Raw genomic sequence first — 20779 nt, 5'->3', positions numbered from 1 at the left:
GATATGGCACTGACCACACAAATTTAACTGATCAAGAGATATCATCTTGCAAAGGGACTTAACAACTTACCAAATTGGCTGAGATCTGGCACTGACCAAGAGATTTCAACTAAATCATCTAGTAATGAGTGTTAACAAGCTACAAGATAGGCTGAGATCTGGCACTGACCACACATGATAAATGGACCAAAAGATATTAACTATATTGTCAAGCAATGATTGTAAGCCAGCTTCAATAATACAATAAGAATTCTGTCAATGTCTTCAGAGAATTGAAGGGCTAACTGCATTTCTTTACAATGTATACAATAAGTAAAACTGTATCAAACATAACTCTTTAGATGGTACATTCAAAAATGTTCAGGACATGGCTCCTCACAAGTCTCATTAAAAGACATTCACTTCTGGAAAGGAACAACAAATAGTTTTCCTCTAAATCCAACCTTTATCTACATGTCTGACCTTCAGAAATAATGTAAACAAAGTCCTAAACAATATTAACTGGTAAATGTATCATACCAGCATTTCAGCTTATCAAATACTCTTCTAAATTACATATAATAAATTCCTACACGTGTATGGACTTGACAAATCAGTTAGGCATCTCTTGAAAATCTACTCTTAACAAATTTTAAGTACAGTATGCTGCTGATTACTGTACCCCCTCGTGATATTTATAGTAGCAACAAATCATTTCAGTATATCACACACTTTTCTCTTCATTTGTCCTTTAGTTCTGGGTTTAGCACTTTTTTTTTAATTCCAGAATTTCAGTTACATGACTTGCAGTTAGCCCAGCCTGTACTCCAAGAGCCTTCACCAGTACGAACATGTACTCCCAAAGTAACTTCCAATTTCTACATAAGAATCAGAAGTGGAGTATGAATAATCCAAGGGACAATGCCTTATATCAAATCATCATGGACAAGAAATGTTTTGCCTTGAACTTTCAACCCCACCATCCATAGATCTCTCTCCGTATTAAGCTAAGCAGGCCTGCACTTAAACTCAGAAGCAAAAATAATCACTAACCGGATTTAAAACTGTACAGTCTACTGATGTGCTGTGAAAAGGGTCATGTTTGTCTGCACATATCACAAGGTCTGGTAGTGGGTACAAGCGCAATCCACAATCGTATGCCCAGTAAACAGGTGAAACATGAAGTGGGAGGGGAGTCAGGTGTCCTTGACATACCAAAGTCTTTGTAAACTGAAGCAAATAAATATGTATTAATTGAAATGTATGGCTCCAAGGTGGTCTAATAACACTTATATTTTCAGTGGCGGGCCAAGTTTTAATACTTGTAAAAATTGTTATTAACCAGCAAACTAACATCTTATTTAGTTATGTAAAGGCAAGCAGTTACCGTAACCAGTACCTGTTTTCTGCAAGTAACTGCCAACTTCTCCTTAAGAGTCAGAGGTACAGGACACAATATCTTCTGAGAACATAGGCCTTGTCTAGGAATCAAGCTCCCGACCCCAACTCTCCGAACTGTGCTAAGCGAGAGTGCTACCTAACATGTTATGGCTAAGTAGGTTAAAAACAATGCCACCTCACTATATTATAGTACTGTTTCTTTGATCTGGAATGACTAAGCAAACTTTACTGTTTAATTAATCATACTAATTATTAATTTAAATAAAATGTTAAAACTTTCTTACATGTGTTGGAACATCACCATCCTCTGGAAACTTGACACAGTTGCGACACATCTTTGTGACAATATCTTCGCGGAATACAACAATTTCTTGTGTACAGTACTGTATCCTGCATGGATTACTGGCAAATATTGCAGACGGTACTTTCTTTCTGATCTCCTCTGTTACAGAATTTGGTATTGCTGGCCTGAAAATCAAAGAATGCTTTTATATAAAGAAAATTTACTAAAGAATCCTCGTCAAACTTGAAATGTTTTCATCAATTACTTTTCTATCTAAGGGTACTTATTTTCTTCTTTTATTTGCTTTGATGCTTTATTTTCTTTGTTTTGCTGTAGCTTATATTTAGCAACAGGTCAAGGGTTTTAAAATCAAATTTTCTTTGTTTTGCTGTAGCTTATATTTAGCAACAGGTCAAGGGTTTTAAAATCAAGTTAAAAGCTTCAGTATACTGTAGTAAATCTACTGTCTACACATTAAGATGCAAACAAGATGTTTTGTACCAGTAGGTCCAGGTTCAAACAGGAATTGTTACCTAGGTAATATTGTGGATGGTCCCGGGTCCTGAGGTCCAGGTATGAACAAAAATTTACTGCTTTTGATAAGGTCTGGAAACTCACACATCAAATCTGCTAATTGCTCAAAACACTCTGTAAAATAAACAACATTTCAAAACCTTAAATTTTTGTTTGTACGCATAAATACAAGAGCACTGCAACATGGAGCAGTATACTCCCTTAGAGTTCAGGAGCTGATTGTGTTGTTGAATAAAACCTTTGAGGGATTCAGCTGATACGGAGTGAATGATGGTCTCTCTGACCAGCTTGACAGTGACCATATCCTTTGGCTTAGAAACCTCAGTCAATATAGGAATGTGTAGAAAGTGCTTTCTGCACTTATGGTCACTGTGGCCTGGACCTTAAGAATCAATTGGGGGTCATTCACTGCCCATGAGCTCAGTGCATGCTGTCTGAAGTTCTTAGAGCAAGGTGAACTCAAGATATTGAGCAGAAACAACTTTTGTACTACCAGTGAGTCAATGACCTTAAAATCAAGGTGGGTCACTGCCCATGATCGATGTGCCTATCAAATCTGAGCATCAAAGGTCAAAGGAGATTAAGTTACTGAGTGGAAAAAAATGTTGCTATCAGATGTACCAATAAACTGTGACATTGTGTAACAAGGAGATATAAAGATACTTAGTTTGTAACACACATACCGGTAACTGTTCTTGACAGCCATTTTTCTAAGCCATAATAAAACTTGAACATGCTTATAATAATTGAATTCAAAGATTACAAGTCAACAAACCATAAAACTCTTCTAAAAAACATCATAAAAGACCAGTAATTTTTTTTTTAATCATTAAAATGGCTACCATTACTGCTAAGAAATATTGTAATTATGACTGGGAACAAATCAAAACAGGAAGCATACCTTAAGAGATTTTTAATTGTCTAGATTGTCTATATAATCAGGTACAGTTATCATACAAATTTTAAATGTTCAACACACCTATAAACAATACAGCAATGCTAAGTGTTAACTTACCTTTTAAAACCTTTGCATGACTAGTTCCCAATGGTGAGGAAAGAAAATTTCCACAGAAAATAAAACATGTTGGTGGAAACCCTGAGTAACCCGAGAATAATACCCTCAACTTCTCTATGACCTGTGAAAGAAAACATAGTGATCTGACAATAAAACTTTCAAGTTCTATAGTAAGTTATATATAGGAAGATATTCCAAATGTTCTTTTACAGATCTTATTCTATATGACCTGTGGAAGATACCATAACATAGTAACCCGAGAATAAAAGTTTCAATTTCTCTATCATTTGAGAAGAAAACATGGTAACTAGAGAATAATGCCTTCAACTTCTCCATGACCTGTGGAAGATAATATAATGACCTCAGAATAATACCCTCAACTACTCTATGACCTGTGGAAGATAATATAATGACCTCAGAATAATACCCTCAACTACTCTATGACCTGTGGAAGAAAATATAGTGACTTAGGAATGACACCTGCCTGTGGTAAAAAATACAGTGAGCTGAGAATAATACCCCAAACTTCTCCATAACCTGTGGTAGAAAATACAGTGACATAAGAATAAACTTCTCCATAACCTGTGGAAGAAAATATAGTGATATAAGAATAATACCATCAACTTCTCCATAACCTGTGGAAGAAAAGGTAGTGACCTAAAAATAATACCTTCAACTTCTCCATAACCTGTGGAAGAAAATATAGTAACACCAGAGTAATATTTTTCAACTTTTCAATGAACTGTGGAATAAAATACAGTCTAACCTGTACTAACGGTCACCTCCGATCAGCGGTAACCTCCGTTTAGCGGTCATTTTATGATGCCCCCGACGGATTTTCCTCTATTTCATCACTTTATTCAGTGGCCACCTCCCGTCCGCGGTCAGCGGCCACCAAATTTGCCTCCCGACCGCCGTATCTGACCCCTTTCAGCGGCCATGTTTTTTCCAAAACAAATTAATGTTTTTAGGCGATGATCGCCGACGAGACCCGATTTTTGAGAAACACATGATTGCTTAGTCTCGCGTGACTTCACCACACAGACGCCAAAATGACATGAGCTTATCAATTAAAACTGATAAAGGTGTGATCCCCTTTTTGTTCCGATCTAATGGCCAGTAATTATCGGCAATTAGCGTGTCACCTCGTGTCAATTTTGTTGTTCACAGTTTGATCTCGGTTAAAGATAATACTCGATATCTAATTAGTAGCATACTATTTGTGATTCTTTATATTTCTTTCATCAAAACACTATTAAATTTATAGTGTTTAAAAGTAATATAAACCACTCAATCTTTTACGGAACATAACGGCGATCTTAGATTTTAGCGTAGACAGTAAGCGCGGAGAGTAGCTTCCCTTACCAAAATGGCGAAAATTGTAAACAAACTTGTTTTAACGTTGGAAAATTGTCTGTAACAATTTTTGTTGTTAAAAAATCACGCTGGAGTTTTAGATTGCTTAGAAGACAATTCGTATTCCGAAGGCAAATGCACCTCAAGGTATCTTGGTAAAATAATAATAGAAACTGAAAAAGAAATGGACCTAAAGGCTAAACTGGTCGGAAGTCTGAAAAATACATATACTGGCTGCACCTCCGATCAGCGGTCACCTGGCTTCAGTGGCCAAATTGTCTGCTTCCCCTGGCTGGCTGCTTAAGACAGGTTAGACTGTATATCCAAAAATATCTTCTTTTTTTACTTCCTTTATTAAGGCTTAAATATAACTTGCATTAACTAGAAATGTGTCCATGGGACACAGATGCCCCCACTACATGACAAAGGACACAGATCAACTTTGGGAAAACAATATGTTGCTATTTAAAAAACAAGCAAATTCGATGAATTGGTATCCCCCACCGAAAGGGTTTGTGGCGAGGAATGGCAAAAAGATGTATCCGGCAAAAAGTTAAGGATGTTAATAAGAAGCAAATAATTTCATTAGTCAAAATCAATTTAACAGAAAACAAATGTTTAATTAAAGAGTACATAATAAATGTATGATACTTTGATCCTGATTAAAGAATTTATTTTGAATGGGATATGCTTACTGTAATAAGCTTAGCTTTTAAAATTAAATGCAGTTAATTGAAATGTGAGCTTGAAGTTTAACTGGAACGAAATATTGTCTTTGAGTGGTTTGGCACCAGGTGTTGCTGTTAACATGGCCATTTGAACTTAAAAGAACAGATGTCCTTAAGAGAACACAGGTAAGATATCTTGAACATGGCTTTGGGGAAGGTTTGTGCAGTCACAACTTAACATGTTGAAGGTTTGAACATTTAAAAAAAGAAAAAAAAAAGGAATGGAAATACATGTATATATATATAATATGTATATATTTATCTTTTTAGGGGGTGGGGGTGCAGGGGAACGGGAGAGGAAACAAAATTTCACATGTTGATTATAAATATTGATTGAAAATTAAAAATGAAAAAAAAAAAAAACGAAGGTAAAAGGGTGAAGTTGGGGGGGGGGGGGGGGGGGGGAATGGTACAACTTGGAAGGTTTGAAAACAAGAGGGCCATAATGGCCCTATATCGCTCACCTGAGTACCATTGCTTTAACCGAAAAGAAAACAAAACTTCTTACACAATACAGGTATGTCAAAATACACCTAAAAATTGGAGGTACCATCCATGTTGTACCACAGAAAAGTGGTCTCAGTTTTTCCCTACAACCAATAATAAACAAGAGGACCATGATGGTCCTGAATCGCTCACCTCTTCCCACATGACCCAGTTTTGAGTACGACGTCGTTTTTTCTATTATTTGACATAGTGACCTAGTTTTTGAGCTCATGTGACCCAGTTTTGAACTTGACCCAGATATTATCAAGATAAAAATTCTGACCAATTTTCAAGAAGATCCATTGAAAAATATGGTCTCTAGAGAGGTCACAAGGTTTTTCTATTATTTGACCTATTGACCTAGTTTTCGAAGGTAGGTGACCCTGTTTTGAATTCTACCTAGATATCATCAAGGTGAACATTCTCACTAATTTTCATGAAGATCTCATGAAAAATATGGCCTCTAGAGAGGTCACAAGGTTTTTCTATTTTTATACCTACTGGCCTAGTTTTTTAAGGCACGTGACCCAGTTTCAAATTTGACCTAGATATCATCAAGGTGCACATTCTGACCAACTTTTATGGAGATCCATTCACAAGTATGGCCTCTAGAGAGGTCACAAGGTTTTTCTATTTTTAGACCTACTGACCTAGTTTTTGACCGCACATGACCCTGTTTCGAACTTGACCTAGATATCATCAAGATGAACATTCAGACCAACTTTCATACAGATCCCATGAAAAGTATGGCCTCTAGAGAGGTCACAAGTTTTTTTTATTATTTGACCTACTGACCTAGTTTTTTAAGGCACGTGACCCAGTTTCAAATATGACCTAGATATCATCAAGGTGAATATTCTGACCATTTTTTATGGAGATCCATTCACCAGTATGGCCTCTAGAGAGGTCACAAGGTTTTTCTATTTTTAGACCTACCAGGCCTTTTTTATGCTGATTTTAGGGCCGAAATTCGGCCCCATTCCCCAATCTAAAAAGTATACTTTTTTCCCCACCTTGGCCAAAAATTCCCCATGCAAAACAAGAGCACCGCCTTGCGGGTGCTGACGCTCATCTGATTTTTTTTGTGTAATAGAAATATTGTCCTACCCATGATTTTCTAAGTCTAAAAAGGGCCATCATTCTTGCAAAAAGCAGGATAGAGTTATGTTTCTTGATGTACAGTGTCCACTTATGATGGTGAAAAACTGTTGCAAGTTTTAAAGCAATAGCTTTGATAGTTTATGAGAAAAGTTGACTTAAACATAATACTCAACCAAGAAAATGATTTTCTAAGTCCAAAAGGGGCAATAATTATTGCAAAAAGCAGGATGGAGTTATGTTGCTTGCTGTACAGGGTCAGCTTATGATGGTGAACAAGTGTTGCATAGTTTCAAAGCAATAGCTTTGATAGTTTAAGAGAAAAAGTTGACCTAAACATAAAACTTAACCAAGAAATCTGATATTTTCTAAGTCCAAAAGGGGCCATAAATCTTGCAAAAAGCAGGACGGAGTTATGTTTCTTGCTGTACAGGGTCAACTTATGATGGTGAACAAGTGTTGCAAGTTTTAAAGCAATAGCTTTGATAGTTTAGGATAAAAGCTGACCTAAACATAAAACTTAACCAAGAAAACTGATTTTCTAAGTCCAAAAGGGGCAATAAATCTTGCAAAAAGCAAGATGGAGTTATGTTTCTTGATGTACAGGGTCTGCTTATGATGGTGAACAAGTATTCCAAGTTTCAAAGCAATAGCTTTGATAGTTTAGGACAAAAGTTGACCTAAACATAAAACTTAACCAAGAAATCTGATATTTTCTAAGTACAAAAGGGGCCATAAATCTTGCAAAAAGCAAGATGGAGTTATGTTTCTTGCTATACAGGGTCAGCTTATGATGGTGAACAAGTATGCCAAGTTTCAAAGCAATAGCTTTGATAGTTTAGGAGAAAAGCTGACCTAAACATAAAACTTAACCAGGCAACGCCGACGCAGACGCCGACGCCGACAACCGCTCAAGTGATGACAATAACTCATCATTTTTTTTCAAAAAATCAGATGAGCTAAAAAAATGAAATTAGTTTTGATTTTCAGTCCTGATTTTAACAACTTTTCAGCAAATATATTCCTCCAAACAATGATTTCGCAACGTAAATTTCCCCTCCAAAAGGGACCTGGTACCCTTCCCCAAATTTACAAAAAAAGGGCTGCCTACTGACCTAGTTTTTGACCGCACATGACCCTGTTTCGAACTTGACCTAGATATCATCAAGATGAACATTCAGACCAACTTTCATACAGATCCCATGAAAAATATGGCCTTTAGAGAGGTCACAAGGTTTTTCTATTATTTGACCTACTGACCTAGTTTTTGATGGCACGTGACCCACTTTCGAAATTGACCTAGATATCATCAAGATGAACATTCAGACCAACTTTCATACAGATCCCATGAAAAATATGGCCTCTAGAGAGGTCACAAGGTTTTTCTATTATTTGACCTACTGACCTAGTTTTTGATGGCACGTGACCCACTTTCGAACTTGACCTAGATATCATCAAGGTAAACATTCTGACCAATTTTCATGGAGATCTCATGAAATATATGGCCTCTAGAGAGGTCGCAAGGTTTTTCTATTTTTAGACCTACTGACCTAGTTTTTGACCGCACGTGACCCAGTTTCGAACTTGACCTAGATATCATCAAGATGAACATTCAGACCAACTTTCATACAGATCCCATGATAAATGTGGCTTTAAAGAGGTCACAAGGTTTTTCTATTATTTGACCTACTGACCTAGTTTTTGATGGCACGTGACCCAGTTTCGAACTTGACCTAGATATCATCAAGATGAACGTTCTGACCAATTTTCATGAAGATCTTGTGAAATTTATGGCCTCTAGAGAGGTCACAAGGTTTTTCTATTTTTAGACCTACTGACCTAGTTTTTGATGGCACTGACCCAGTTTTGAACTTGACCTAGGTATCATCAAGGTGAACATTCTGACCAATTTTCATGAAGATCTTGTGAAATATATGGCCTCTAGAGAGGTCACAAGGTTTTTCTATTTTTAGACCTACTGACCTAGTTTTTGAAGGCACGTGACCCAGTTTCGCACTTGACCTAGATATCATCAAGATGAACATTCTGACCAACTTTCATAAAGATCCCATGAAAAATGTGACCTCTAGAGTGGTCACAAGCAAAAGTTTACGGATGCACGCACGCATGGACAGACGACGGACACCGCGCGATCACAAAAGCTAAAAATCTTTTTTTTGGGGGGGGGGGGGGGGGGGGGGACCAAGGCAAGTGGGTGACCAGGTGTGGGTGCGCAACTTCACATGTTTATAATTAATGTTCACAGAGAATGAAAGAAATTTAATGAAATTCTGCCAAATGGTAAGTTTGTTATGTACAGATATGTGGATTTTTAGACAATTAAAGGGCAATAACTCTTAAGTTACAAAAGAAATCCGTACAAAATTGTCTATGCACAACCACATTATAGTGCTCTAAATTCTGTTAAAGTTTCATAGTTCTAGGTCAAATATATCAAAAGTTATGATGCAGAAATTGCCATATCTATAGATCTATAATACCCTATATAGTTAACACTAGAAACTTCTTGTTTGAAAAAATCTAAAATAAGGAATGATTTTTTTTTTTTTGGGGGGGGGGGGGGGGGGGGCTGGGGATAGGGGGGAGGTGTGTGATCAAGGTAAGGGGGTGACCAGGTGTGGGTACACAATTTCACATGTTTACAATAAATGTTCATGGAAAAGAATGAAAGAAATTTAATGAAATTCTACCAAATGGTGAGTTTGTTATGTACAAATATATGTGGATTTTTATACAATTAAAGGGCAATAACTCTTAATTTACATATAAATCCAAATGAAATTGTGTGTACACAACCACATTATGGTGATCTAAATTCTGTTTAAGTTTCATAGTTCTAGGTCAAATATATCAAAAGTTATGATGCAGAAATTGCCACATTTATAGTACCCTATATAGTTAACACTAGAAACTTCTAAGGGCCATAACTCTGGTGTTACTTGGGCAATCTGACTGAAACTTGACGGGCCGCAAGAACTCATAGTGGTGAACATGTATATGAAGTTTTAAATAAATATTCCCACCCATTTCCTAGATATGGCTCCAGACGGACGGGAAGATGGATGGACAACGCCAAAACTATATCCCTCCAACTTTCATCGGGGGATAACAAGGCAGTCTGAAAGACAGCTAAATCCCCTGCCACTGTTATGGATGGTGAAAGGGTAAACCATCTTACCTTGACCTTGAACTGACATAGCTGACTCATGAAATATGCACATCGTCTTGATGAGGTGATTATTTGACCAAAGTTTCATGAAAATCCTTCAAGGGGTTTAGAAGATACAGAGCTCAAACCTTTGACCTTGAGTTGTGACCTTGACCTGAGATGACCTGGCTGACTCATGAGTTCTTGATGAGGTGATCATGAGACCCAAGTTTGATGAAAATCCTTGAAGGGTTTTAGGAGATACAGAGTGGACACAAAACTGAAGGCTCAAACCTTAGACCCTAAGGTGTGACCTTGACCTTAAGCCTGCATGGCTGACTCATCAGTTCTGCACATCCTCTTGATGAGGTGATCACTTGACCCAGGTTTCATATGAATCCTTCAAGGGGATCAGGAGATAAACCCACCACTCGTGGCGGGGGATTAAAAATGCAAAAAATAACCATATATAATGTACATATAAACATATATGCTTTCTTGAGATTTTTAGATACAACTCATTTCTCTTTGTAATGACTGTAGGTAAAATATTTTCGGAGCTACGCGTGACAAAACTTTAAAATGACAATTTTTTCCTAGGTCAGGGGCCATAATTCCTACAATACTGAATGAATCCGGATGCGAAACCCCAGGTGCACAACTGCACATGCTGACTAACATTCCTGTAAACTTTGGTGACTCTAGGTCAAATACTTTTGGAGCTACGCGCGACACAACATTAAAATGACCAATTTTTAACTACGTCAGGGGCCATAACTCCTACACGACTGAATGAATCCAGACGTGAAACCCCAGGTGCACAACTGCACATGCTGACCAACATTCCTGTAAACTTTGGTGACTCTAGGTCAAATACTTTTGGAGCTATGCGCGACACAACATTAAAATGACCAATTTTTTACTAAGTCAGGGGCCATAACTCCTACATGACTGAATGAATCTGGACGCGAAACCCCAGGTGCACAACTACACATGCTGACCAACACTCCTGTAAAGTTTTGTGACTCTACATCAAATACTTTTGGAGCCAGGCGTAACACAACATTCTCGGAAGGACGGACGGACACCCATACGATTCATGTATTAGGTGGTCATTCCACGGTGGAGGTAATTTTTTACCAGTGCCAACGAAAATCCTACTTTCGTTTACGATCTACCTCAAAATTGACCGCCTAGGTTGATATTTTCGAACTGGACTGGCGGACCAGCTCAGAGGATAAGTTGGACCGAGGGAATTTTAATTGGACATGGGCAAAGGTCCAACGCTGTAACTTGTATAACTGTACCAGTTTGGCTAAATGCTCCTTCTTCCACTCATACTGGTCAGTCAGTTATAACTTCAGATCAATAATTGGAATGTAAATTGATTTGTTGATTAAGGCGTTGATGAATGAAAAAATAAATGGTTCAGGATGTGACCCTTCTTCATCAATCAGCTCTAAAGCCTAAACAGTTGTTTCAACCAAAACCATGAAATTTTGATGATAGCCTATTTCTCATCAGGATAGTGTTAAGAACTTACTTTAATCTGGTCCAGCCAGACATCAGAGAGAATTATAAACATGGCATCAGAATTTTCTTGTTCTATCTGCTGTAGCTTGCTTGATGCTTTCACACTCGTTGATGATGGTCCTCCAAAAAAATTTAAGTTGCCAAAAAATGATCTAAAACAAAGAAAATCTGCTCAATAAGTATTAAGTTTAAATTCTATGGAAACTTATAAGCTTCGCTGGCTGATTAAGAACCTGTAGCTCCTTACTTCTCCTATACACAGAAAGGTAACCTTTAGGTATAATAAGTAATCTTCTCTTTTGCAAAGCAATTACATGGAAAAATTCTGTAAAGTTCAAATACTTTGAAAATAGAATGAACAATGTTATCACAGATCAGTTTCCATATATATTCTTCAATTCTACTGTTTAATCGTCATCACCATGATCATCATCATCATAACAAACATCTTGTTTGTATGGTAAACTCGCAAATTTTTCTTTTAACATCAGAGGCTTCTGGTCAAGGTTACCGACTGAGAATCACTTGCTCAGTGTTACCCTTCATCTCTGTAGGCTCAAGCCTACTGGAGTTCTTATTTTTGAAGCTATCCAAGTGGCTTGCTAAATGTCACTGGTTCTACGCACATGCCTACATGCAAGAAATAATGTCTAGCTTGGCACCTGGTTTCTCCCTCTACCTTAATAGCTTAGACGTACATAAGTCATGAAATAAATATTGCTGATGTGACTTAAAACCCAGCTAAACAGAACATTTTCTTTTAACTGACAGAAAACTAAAGACACCCATTTTGCAATTTTATAAGCCAGCTTGAACACAGTTAACACAGTATTCAGATGTTTACAGGGTATGTTAGCAGTTATACCTGGTTGTTTTGGCTGGTTCTGGTGGAGGAAATCCAAATGCATTTACATGAAACATTTCATCCTCATACCAACCTTCAGCTAATACAAAGCAGTTCTCTGTAAACAGCCCTGTGTGAAAATTCTAATTGTAGGTTAAGGAGTTATCTCTCATTTTTTAATTCTTCTTTATCGTAACAAATTATTGTTGATTTACACATGTAAACAAATAATCCTTTGAACAATATTACACAAAAGCTGTTTGTACAACATAAGTGCTTCCCACGATGACCTATCCCATTTTCGGTCTTGAGATCACTTTGACCTTGACCTTACCCTATTGATCGCCATGGCAATAAAAGATCATCAACTAACCACAGACAATCATCTTAAGAAGCTTGTTGACTGTAGGCCAAAGCATTTTTAGTTACAGAGTTGGAACTGTTTTCAGTCCCGACTCTCGAGGTCACAAGTGACCTTGACCTAATGATCCCCGAAATAGGGGTCATCTACTGACCACAAGCAATCATCCTATGACCCACCCGCTTAGCTCAGTAGGTAGAGCGTCGGTCTACGGATCGCGGGGTCGCGAGTTCGATCCTCGGGCGGGGCCTGTGTTCTCCGTGACTATTTGATAAACGACATTGTGTCTGAAATCATTAGTCCTCCACCTCTGATTCATGTGGGGAAGTTGGCAGTTACTTGTGGAGAACAGGTTTGTACTGGTACAGAATCCAGGAACACTGGTTAGGTTAACTGCCCGCCGTTACATAACTGAAATACTCTTGAAAAACGGCGTTAAACCCAAAACAAACAAACAAACAAACAATCATCCTATGAAAACTGTCAAAAACAGGCCAGTGTTTTTCCTTACTGAATGGAAACAGTTTTCAGTCCCGAGGTAACTGTAATCTTTACCTTTTACCTGCTGACCACAAAAAATCAGTTGGGGCCATAAAGATTCATTATATAGTGTTATATAATATAAAAAAAAATATGTTTTATAGATTCATCAATCTATAACAAATCCTATAGTTGCCAAGGATACAGCTTTAGAAAGATCTATCTGTACAACACCTGTGGGATCTTCTAAGTACCACTTGCCCTAAAATAGAAAGTTACATACTTTAAAGATAAACAATTAAAATTTACATTATATTTTTTGCCTTCAACTTTTAAGTGATACCTGTTTAAAGTTTAAAATGTATAATTACAAAATACAAAAAGAAACTAATATAGATTTTCATTTACAGCATCAATCTTATTTTAGGCATCAATCTAACAGATAATAATGTTACAAGCATGTGATTACTTTTCCATATTGATTCATTCAGTATAAATACCCTTCTGTTAGTGCTTCTTGAATAATTTGTAAATTCACACAAAGATCATGCATTTTTATGTAAATAAAAAATACTACCTCCTTGAGCTGTGTAAGCATTCCTAACACTATGACCTCTCCGACCTTGGCTGTGGTTCCCAGCAGGTATTCTATAGGCTTCAACTAAAACAATATAAAACTATTTCATACTAAAATATACAACATATTCTTGCTCCAGAAGAAAATTAAGAAATTTATGACCAGTTCAAAATCCCAACCTTTAACCTTCACATATGCAGAAAATCTCTCTAAAATAGGAGTTTTGCTTCTACGACCATATAATATAATAAAAAATGTGTAATAAGCAATAATCAGTTCCTTGCATACATTTCCGATCAATCATTAATTTATGCTAACTGCAAAAAAGCTTGAAACTATTTCTATTTTTTGTTCACTCCCATCTAGGAAAATGAAGTGCTTAAAATTTGAGAAAGGTCCTATTAAACCTGACCTGTAAGTCAGAGAAACATAAATCAAACAGGCAGTTACAATTTTGTTGCTTAATACAGTTACTTCTTTGCAATATTGAATACCTGAAATTTTTTACTTTCATCTGGTGCACTTCCTAAAGCTGGCGGTGTGAACAGATCATGTCTCAGTGTTCTCTGAAATACAAATGAACCTGAGCTACTTGTAGGCAGTAAGTGATGAATGCTTAAACAAGAGCTGTCTCTAATGGTGACAAATGCCCCCGCAGCACCTTTACCTTTGACCTGGTAACCCCAAAGTCAGTAGGGGTGGTGTACTCAATAAGTACTATCAGAATGTGAAGTCTGAAGGTCCTGGGTGAAGTAGTTCGCGAGTAAAGTGCCTTCATGCAAAAAGTTAACGTTGGCCCTTGTGACCATGACCTTTGACCTGGTGACCCCAAAGTCAGTAGGGGTGGTGTACTCAATAAGTACTATCAGCATGTGAAGTTTGAAGGACCTTGGTGCAGTGGTTCGCCTGTAAGTGCCTTCATGCAAAAAGTTAACGTTAGCCCCTGTGACCTTGACCTTTAACCTGGTGACCCCAAAGTCAGTAGAGGTAGTGTACTCAATAAGTACTATCAGCATGTGAAGTTTGAAGGTCCTGGATGCAGTGGTTTGCAAGATATGTGCCTTTATGCAAAAAGTTAACGTTGGCCCCTGTGACCTTGACCTTTGACCTGGTGACCCCAAAGACAGTAGGGGTGGTGTACTCAATAAGTACTATCAGCATGTGAAGTTTGAAGGTCCTGGGTGCAGTGGTTCGCGAGTAAAGTGCCTTCATGCAAAAAGTTAACGTTGGTTTCTGTGACCTTGACCTTTGACCTGGTGACCCCAAAGTCAGTAGGGGTGGTATACTCAATAAGTACTATCAGCACGTGAAGTTTGAAGGTCCTGGGTGCAGTGGTTCGCGAGTAAAGTGCCTTCATGCAAAAAGTTAACGTTGGCCTCTGTGACCTTGACCTTTGACCTGGTGACCCCAAAGTCAATAGGGGTGGTGTACTCATTAAGTACTATCAGCATGTGAAGTTTGAAGGTCCTGGATGCAGTGGTTCGCAAGTAAAGTGCCTTCATGCAAAAAGTTAACGTTGGCCCCTGTGACCTTGACCTTTGACCTGGTGACCCCAATGTCAGTAGGGGTGGTGTACTCAATAAGTACTATCAGCATGTGAAGTTTGAATGTCCTGGGTGCAGTGGTTCGCGAGTAAAGTGCCTTCATGCAAAAAGTTAACGTTGTGACGAACAAACGAACGGACGGACAGTTGAAAACTAGTATGCCTCCCTTCGGGGGCATAAAAATGGGGTATAAGTCTTTTGGTTACAGTTTAGATTCCTTGCCTGTGACCTTGAACTTGAAAGTACAGACCTGACTCTTCAGTGCAATACACCTCAATATGCTTATTATTAATAACTTTTGTGTGAAGTTTCATTAGAATCCCCTGAATCATTTTAAAACACAGTTGAGACACTACGTACTTCCAAAAGTCACACCAACTATAATATATATTAGTATGTTTAAGTGCAAGATCAAAATATATTTCAAGGAGTGAACATTAGATGCAATATTTTCGTAAGTGGCTTAACAAGGATTGAAAATGTAGATTATGGTAGTCGATCTTACATGTAAAAAAATAAATATATCTCATTTTATGATTTTCAATGTTTTTAACCATATCATATCCATTTTACCCATGCAAGGACATAGGCATGGCATCATGATGTCACAATGTCAAGATATTACAATATTTATGTTGAAAAATATTCAAATAGTTTTATGAAGTTTCCAGATTTCTTTTACATTTAATAATGAAAGAGCATATATTTTTATGTCAATGTAGGTACATATATAATCTGTAATATTTTATATGTTTATATTGATGCCATACACATGTCACTATAATAAAAGATTATCTTATCTTATCTTATATGTGAAATCATTTAATTTCGTCGGTACGAAATTTCGTGGTTTTGGCCAAAATGGCTGTTTAGTGAGGGCGTGAATTTGATTTAAAAAAAAAAAAAAAAAATTCATAATTTTCACAGGAATACCATGGTTACCGAATTTGCAATCTACGCCACGGGAGATTAGCGAGTGATCATGTGCCAATTAACGACCGCTTTATCTATAATTATACGACCCCTAATTTGCAAAACTTAATAAAACTGTGAAATATTCAATAAGAAAAGTTTGCGCCAATTAAAAAGTGTCAAAACCGTTTATAAAATAAATAGTCTCAAAGACGTAGTAATTTACTACATGTCAGTAAATAAAAACAGCGGAGCGAGGCCGAAAAAAACAGCCGCAGCATAGTGCGGTTGGCACGTGACGCTGCGTCAAACTTCTATTTTTAGTATCTACTTTTACTTTGATGAGCTTGTCGTTAACAATCTACGGGTAAATATCTGAATGAAATAGTCGGTTTTGTTCTGTTGCATACCTATGTTTATCGTTGATGGAGCCTCTATAAACTACACGAAAGCTGCAGGTCAGTACTGCTGCATGCACACAACTACGGACCAGATCGGACGGCTATGGTGTCTTTTTGGGGACACTGAGTACAATTTACATTATTGTGGGCATAATATTTCGTTGGTACTTAATTTCGTGGTTAAGCTGAACCACGAAATCCACGAAAATTAATCCCCCACGAATAATAATGATTTTACAGTAACTTAAAAATGTGTATGTCTTGGAAGTATAATTATTTTGCCAAGAATTTCCAATTCATATTAATTATTATTTCCCCATGCAAGAGGTATTTCCATTGATATATTCCAGTACTTCACAGAAAACCATAAAATAAACATAGATAGTAATATATGCCCTTTTTTGGTCAAACTTACTTAAATTGAAAAAGTTATTTCAAAATTTCATACAAAAAACCTGGAAATCTCCTACATACTTTAATAGTAAAAGCATCAATATTATTTTAAGGAGCCGAAGTCACCTTTTCATCAAGTGTTTCAACAACATTTTGGACAATTTTAAATGGTAAATGGAGTTGTAAGATTTGTTATAGAAACTGTAAAAGGTGTGAAGTTACTTACCTGTTGAAGTATTGTGTACCTCTCCCTAAACAAGTTAGCTTTATCATTAGCATTACCGTGTAGACACGGGGCTGGCAACCCCAGGGTAGAGTTTCTGCAATATAGACATATTCTGAATTCTGCGTAGTGATATAGTTTCATAACTTTAACAGAATTTATTAAGTTGAAGAATGGCCTGAATAGGTATTAAATTCAAACAACAGTTATAACAATGTCATTTCAGTAAGTCAAATGACTAAGTAGCCTTACACGAAATTTCAATCTAAAACATGCAGTGATAACTGAGATATGATCTTGCATACAAAACTTTTAACAAAGGTATGATGCCGACGCCACGGTGAGTAAATAACTCTCACTCTCCTTTGAATAGTCAAGCTAAAAATTGCTAAGCTGATAACCAGGCATTATGTAGAAAGGTTTGATAGAAATTTTACAGACAACAAACTTCACATAAATAAATACTGCTCAAAACTCACAGTAACCTTGTTTTAATTCATCATAAATGTTCCTCATTTCAAATAATTTTGCAAAATCTCAAGACACGCCTCATATGTAAGAACCACAGATTCAAGGTAAGGTAACTACCTTTACAATTAGTAAGTACTTACGGTATAAACTTTTTCCTGTCTTTCTGATATGTAAATCTTGGCACAGAAAATGCATCAATCACAGAAAATATTTTGTCACTATAAAAAAAGATAAAATATCAAATAATTTTGAAACATTTACTCGATGTAGCTACAATGTACAAGGCAACCTATCTTAAGCCAACAGTTCAACAATGCAGGAAAGATTAAAGTGACATGTCATAGTTGCACTGATATTTCTTACTGAAAAATAGGAAATACCGTAAACTAGTGAATCTACATATTATGATTATACAGTCGAAAATTTTAGGGAAATTGGTTGATTAGTTTCAAAATAACGTAAAAATACCTAGGCATTTCTAATTAGACATGTATGTCTAGATCATATGCAAATTAGTTTCTGCTTGAAAATCGTGCTCGATTACCAAAAAACAACTAAATCTAACTGAAAATTCTAAAGATCTTTTACCAGTATGATACAAAAGATTAACCTTTACCCTGCTAAATTTCTATAATGAACTTGTCCATCTTTCAATTTGGACAGTACCATTGACAGTTAACAGGGATGCTGAACAAAAAGATACTGACTGAATGGCGAACAGTGCAGATCATGATCAGACTACATGGATGTGCAGGCTGATCATGATCTACACTGGTCGCAAATGCAGAATCAATTGTGTCCAGCAAGGGTTAATAGTACCCTTTACATTTACTGATAGTTCTGCAGCATGCCCACTCATTTTTAAAGTTGAGGGTACATGTACCCCCTGCTTTTGCAAAATAGGGGTACACTTCAAAATTTGGGGGTACACTACATGGCATTCTGAAAATTTTCTATTTAACTACTGAAATTTGTATATTACATGTTTTTTGTTCGTTTTTTGTTGTTGTTTTTTTTTCATACAGAACTCTCGTGGGTGGGGTATAACAGATGAGATAATTTTAGAAAATGTAAAATGTTTTTCCAAAGTTAAGATAGGAAATTCTGAATCAAAAGACCCCTCCCTATATTATACTAAATATAAATAAGTTTTCAGCAAGGTTCATGTATTCCCAATTTCGTGAACGGAACACGATTCGTCCGAAATAACATACAGTCAACTGAAGACTGGTAAAATTCGTCCATCAATAATAAATGCCCAAACTATTACAGATATGCAATGTGTATCAAAATTGCAGTTAAATATCGAAAAATAAAATACTGTTAACCTTTTGCTGAGTTTATTAAAGCTAAAATGCCTTTTTGCGTTTCGTATCCATTCTTTTTTTGCACCCGACCCGTGTGACGTCCGACTAAAACATTTACCAAACCCCTCTATACATAATACAGCTGACAATTACGCCGAGAATTCGGTGATGGAAACGAAATTATAACGTTCGTGGACCGGATCTGCGTTTTAGACCATACCAAACAATTGGCAAGTGCGCGATGAAATAAACAGCGATTTTGCAGCTGAACTGGAGTTCCGAATCTCTGCGTGCATGTACCCCCAACAAGTGATTTTTACGCGTGCATTTGATATTTTGTACGTGATTCACATACTGCAGTGCGTGAATGGGCATGCTGTTCAACTTCTGATACACTTTTGTACTATAACACTATTTGAATGTTTACCTGAAGTATGTAAACTATGGGTATTTCCACTTTTGGTTTAAAAATAGCTATTTTATATATATTTAGAATTTTGAATGAATAGGAAGACACCATCTGCATTTGGATGGAAATATTTGCTCTTCCAAAGTGTCATAAACAGAGGTAATACTATATCAGCATTCTCCTACTCTAATTAAGACTACAGAACTAAAAAGCTGCATCTATGTGAATTAATGGAAGAATATTTGAATATTTCCCTATGTTAAATCTTTCAATAGCAACATGTAACAAATCTGATGTAATCATGTATGGCCTGGATTTTTAAGCAACTTGTAAAACTGGATACGAAAATCTGCCAATAGCTATGTTTCAGATCAACTTTGATGAGAACATGTGCTGGTGTGTACGGAATATGATTTCTTCACAGTCTGAACTTTCTTAATTGGTAGTTGGTAAGTTAAAAGCAACTTCTTGTTCTACTCTTAAGGAAAACTGTTTCATAGTCAGATAAAATGAAAAGGACAAATAGATTTTGTACATGACATGATAGTTGTTTATTCACAATCGTACCTCTCATCATCTTGTTCAGCATTGCACTCTTGTACCGCACTCTCACAGATCTGTTTGTCTATCAATGACGATGTTACTGGAAATAAAAAAGTAGTCCTCTACGTTAAAGGTGAAATGAAAATTGCATCAATAATTTTTTTTTTTCTATGCACCTATACCACTGAATGGTGCAATGCCTCTTTTCCCACTCTGACACCACAATACTGTCCTGCCCTTGTGTAACTCTTGATCTTTCTGCAATTTCTAACACCAAAATACATTGCATGCATCACATATTTGGTGGCGTGCATCAAGAGATCAATCCATGCTGACTACCGGTACATTTTATTTCTACCTACACTTATTTCCATGCTGACTACATTTTATTTCCACCTACACATTTCTCCATCTGAACATGATCCAATATCCACACTCTAAAAGTAAGGAATATACAAATACTTAGGAATTAATCTTTGCTGACTGTAACTAAGCTTTTTTAAAAAATCCTAAAAAAAACCAACAGTTAAATGGTGTGTGTTTATGAAGTGAAAAAACATTGCAAGATGCATTGAATTTCTCTTACAATTCACTTACACAGCTGTTTTTGCACAATTTCTATGATTTTATCTAGCCATTCTTGACAATCTTCTTCATCTACCTGCGAAAATACATCCACCAGATAACGACTTGCTTCACTGAAATTATAAAACATTATATTCCCTTGTAGTA

General features: G+C 36.6%; 1 protein-coding gene across 1 annotated transcript; it reads right to left on the bottom strand.

The window, feature by feature from the left end:
• Positions 1 to 770: 770 nt before the first annotated feature.
• On the bottom strand, positions 771 to 20762 carry LOC128550287 (DNA polymerase epsilon subunit 2-like). The gene is made up of 14 exons (XM_053529060.1): positions 20645 to 20762; positions 20072 to 20147; positions 17929 to 18006; positions 17321 to 17414; positions 14339 to 14410; positions 13845 to 13928; positions 13473 to 13529; positions 12448 to 12569; positions 11593 to 11734; positions 3213 to 3333; positions 2197 to 2311; positions 1665 to 1848; positions 1033 to 1209; positions 771 to 857 (listed from the first exon to the last, which is right to left on the bottom strand). Exons 1-14 carry the CDS (start codon positions 20760 to 20762, stop codon positions 771 to 773), a joined length of 1527 nt encoding a protein of 508 aa, XP_053385035.1.
• Positions 20763 to 20779: the final 17 nt, after the last annotated feature.

Source organism: Mercenaria mercenaria, chromosome 1 (assembly GCF_021730395.1).
Source record: "Mercenaria mercenaria strain notata chromosome 1, MADL_Memer_1, whole genome shotgun sequence".
NCBI lineage: Eukaryota > Metazoa > Mollusca > Bivalvia > Venerida > Veneridae > Mercenaria > Mercenaria mercenaria.
The sequence above is the reverse complement of the archived record's forward strand: the minus strand, read 5'-3'. Positions and strand labels throughout refer to the sequence as shown.

What these genes read in the sequence shown, in the direction of transcription:
- LOC128550287 (XM_053529060.1), bottom strand. Translation starts at nt 20,762, where the DNA reads ATGTTTTATAATTTCAGTGAAGCAAGTCGTTATCTGGTGGATGTATTT. An exon ending in GGTACACAATACTTCAACAG is followed by an intron (nt 14,411 to 17,320) that starts GTAAGTAACTTC and finishes TTTGTATTTCAG; the next exon opens with AGAACACTGAGACATGATCT. An exon ending in AGATAGATCTTTCTAAAGCT is followed by an intron (nt 12,570 to 13,472) that starts GTATCCTTGGCA and finishes ACCTACAATTAG; the next exon opens with AATTTTCACACAGGGCTGTT.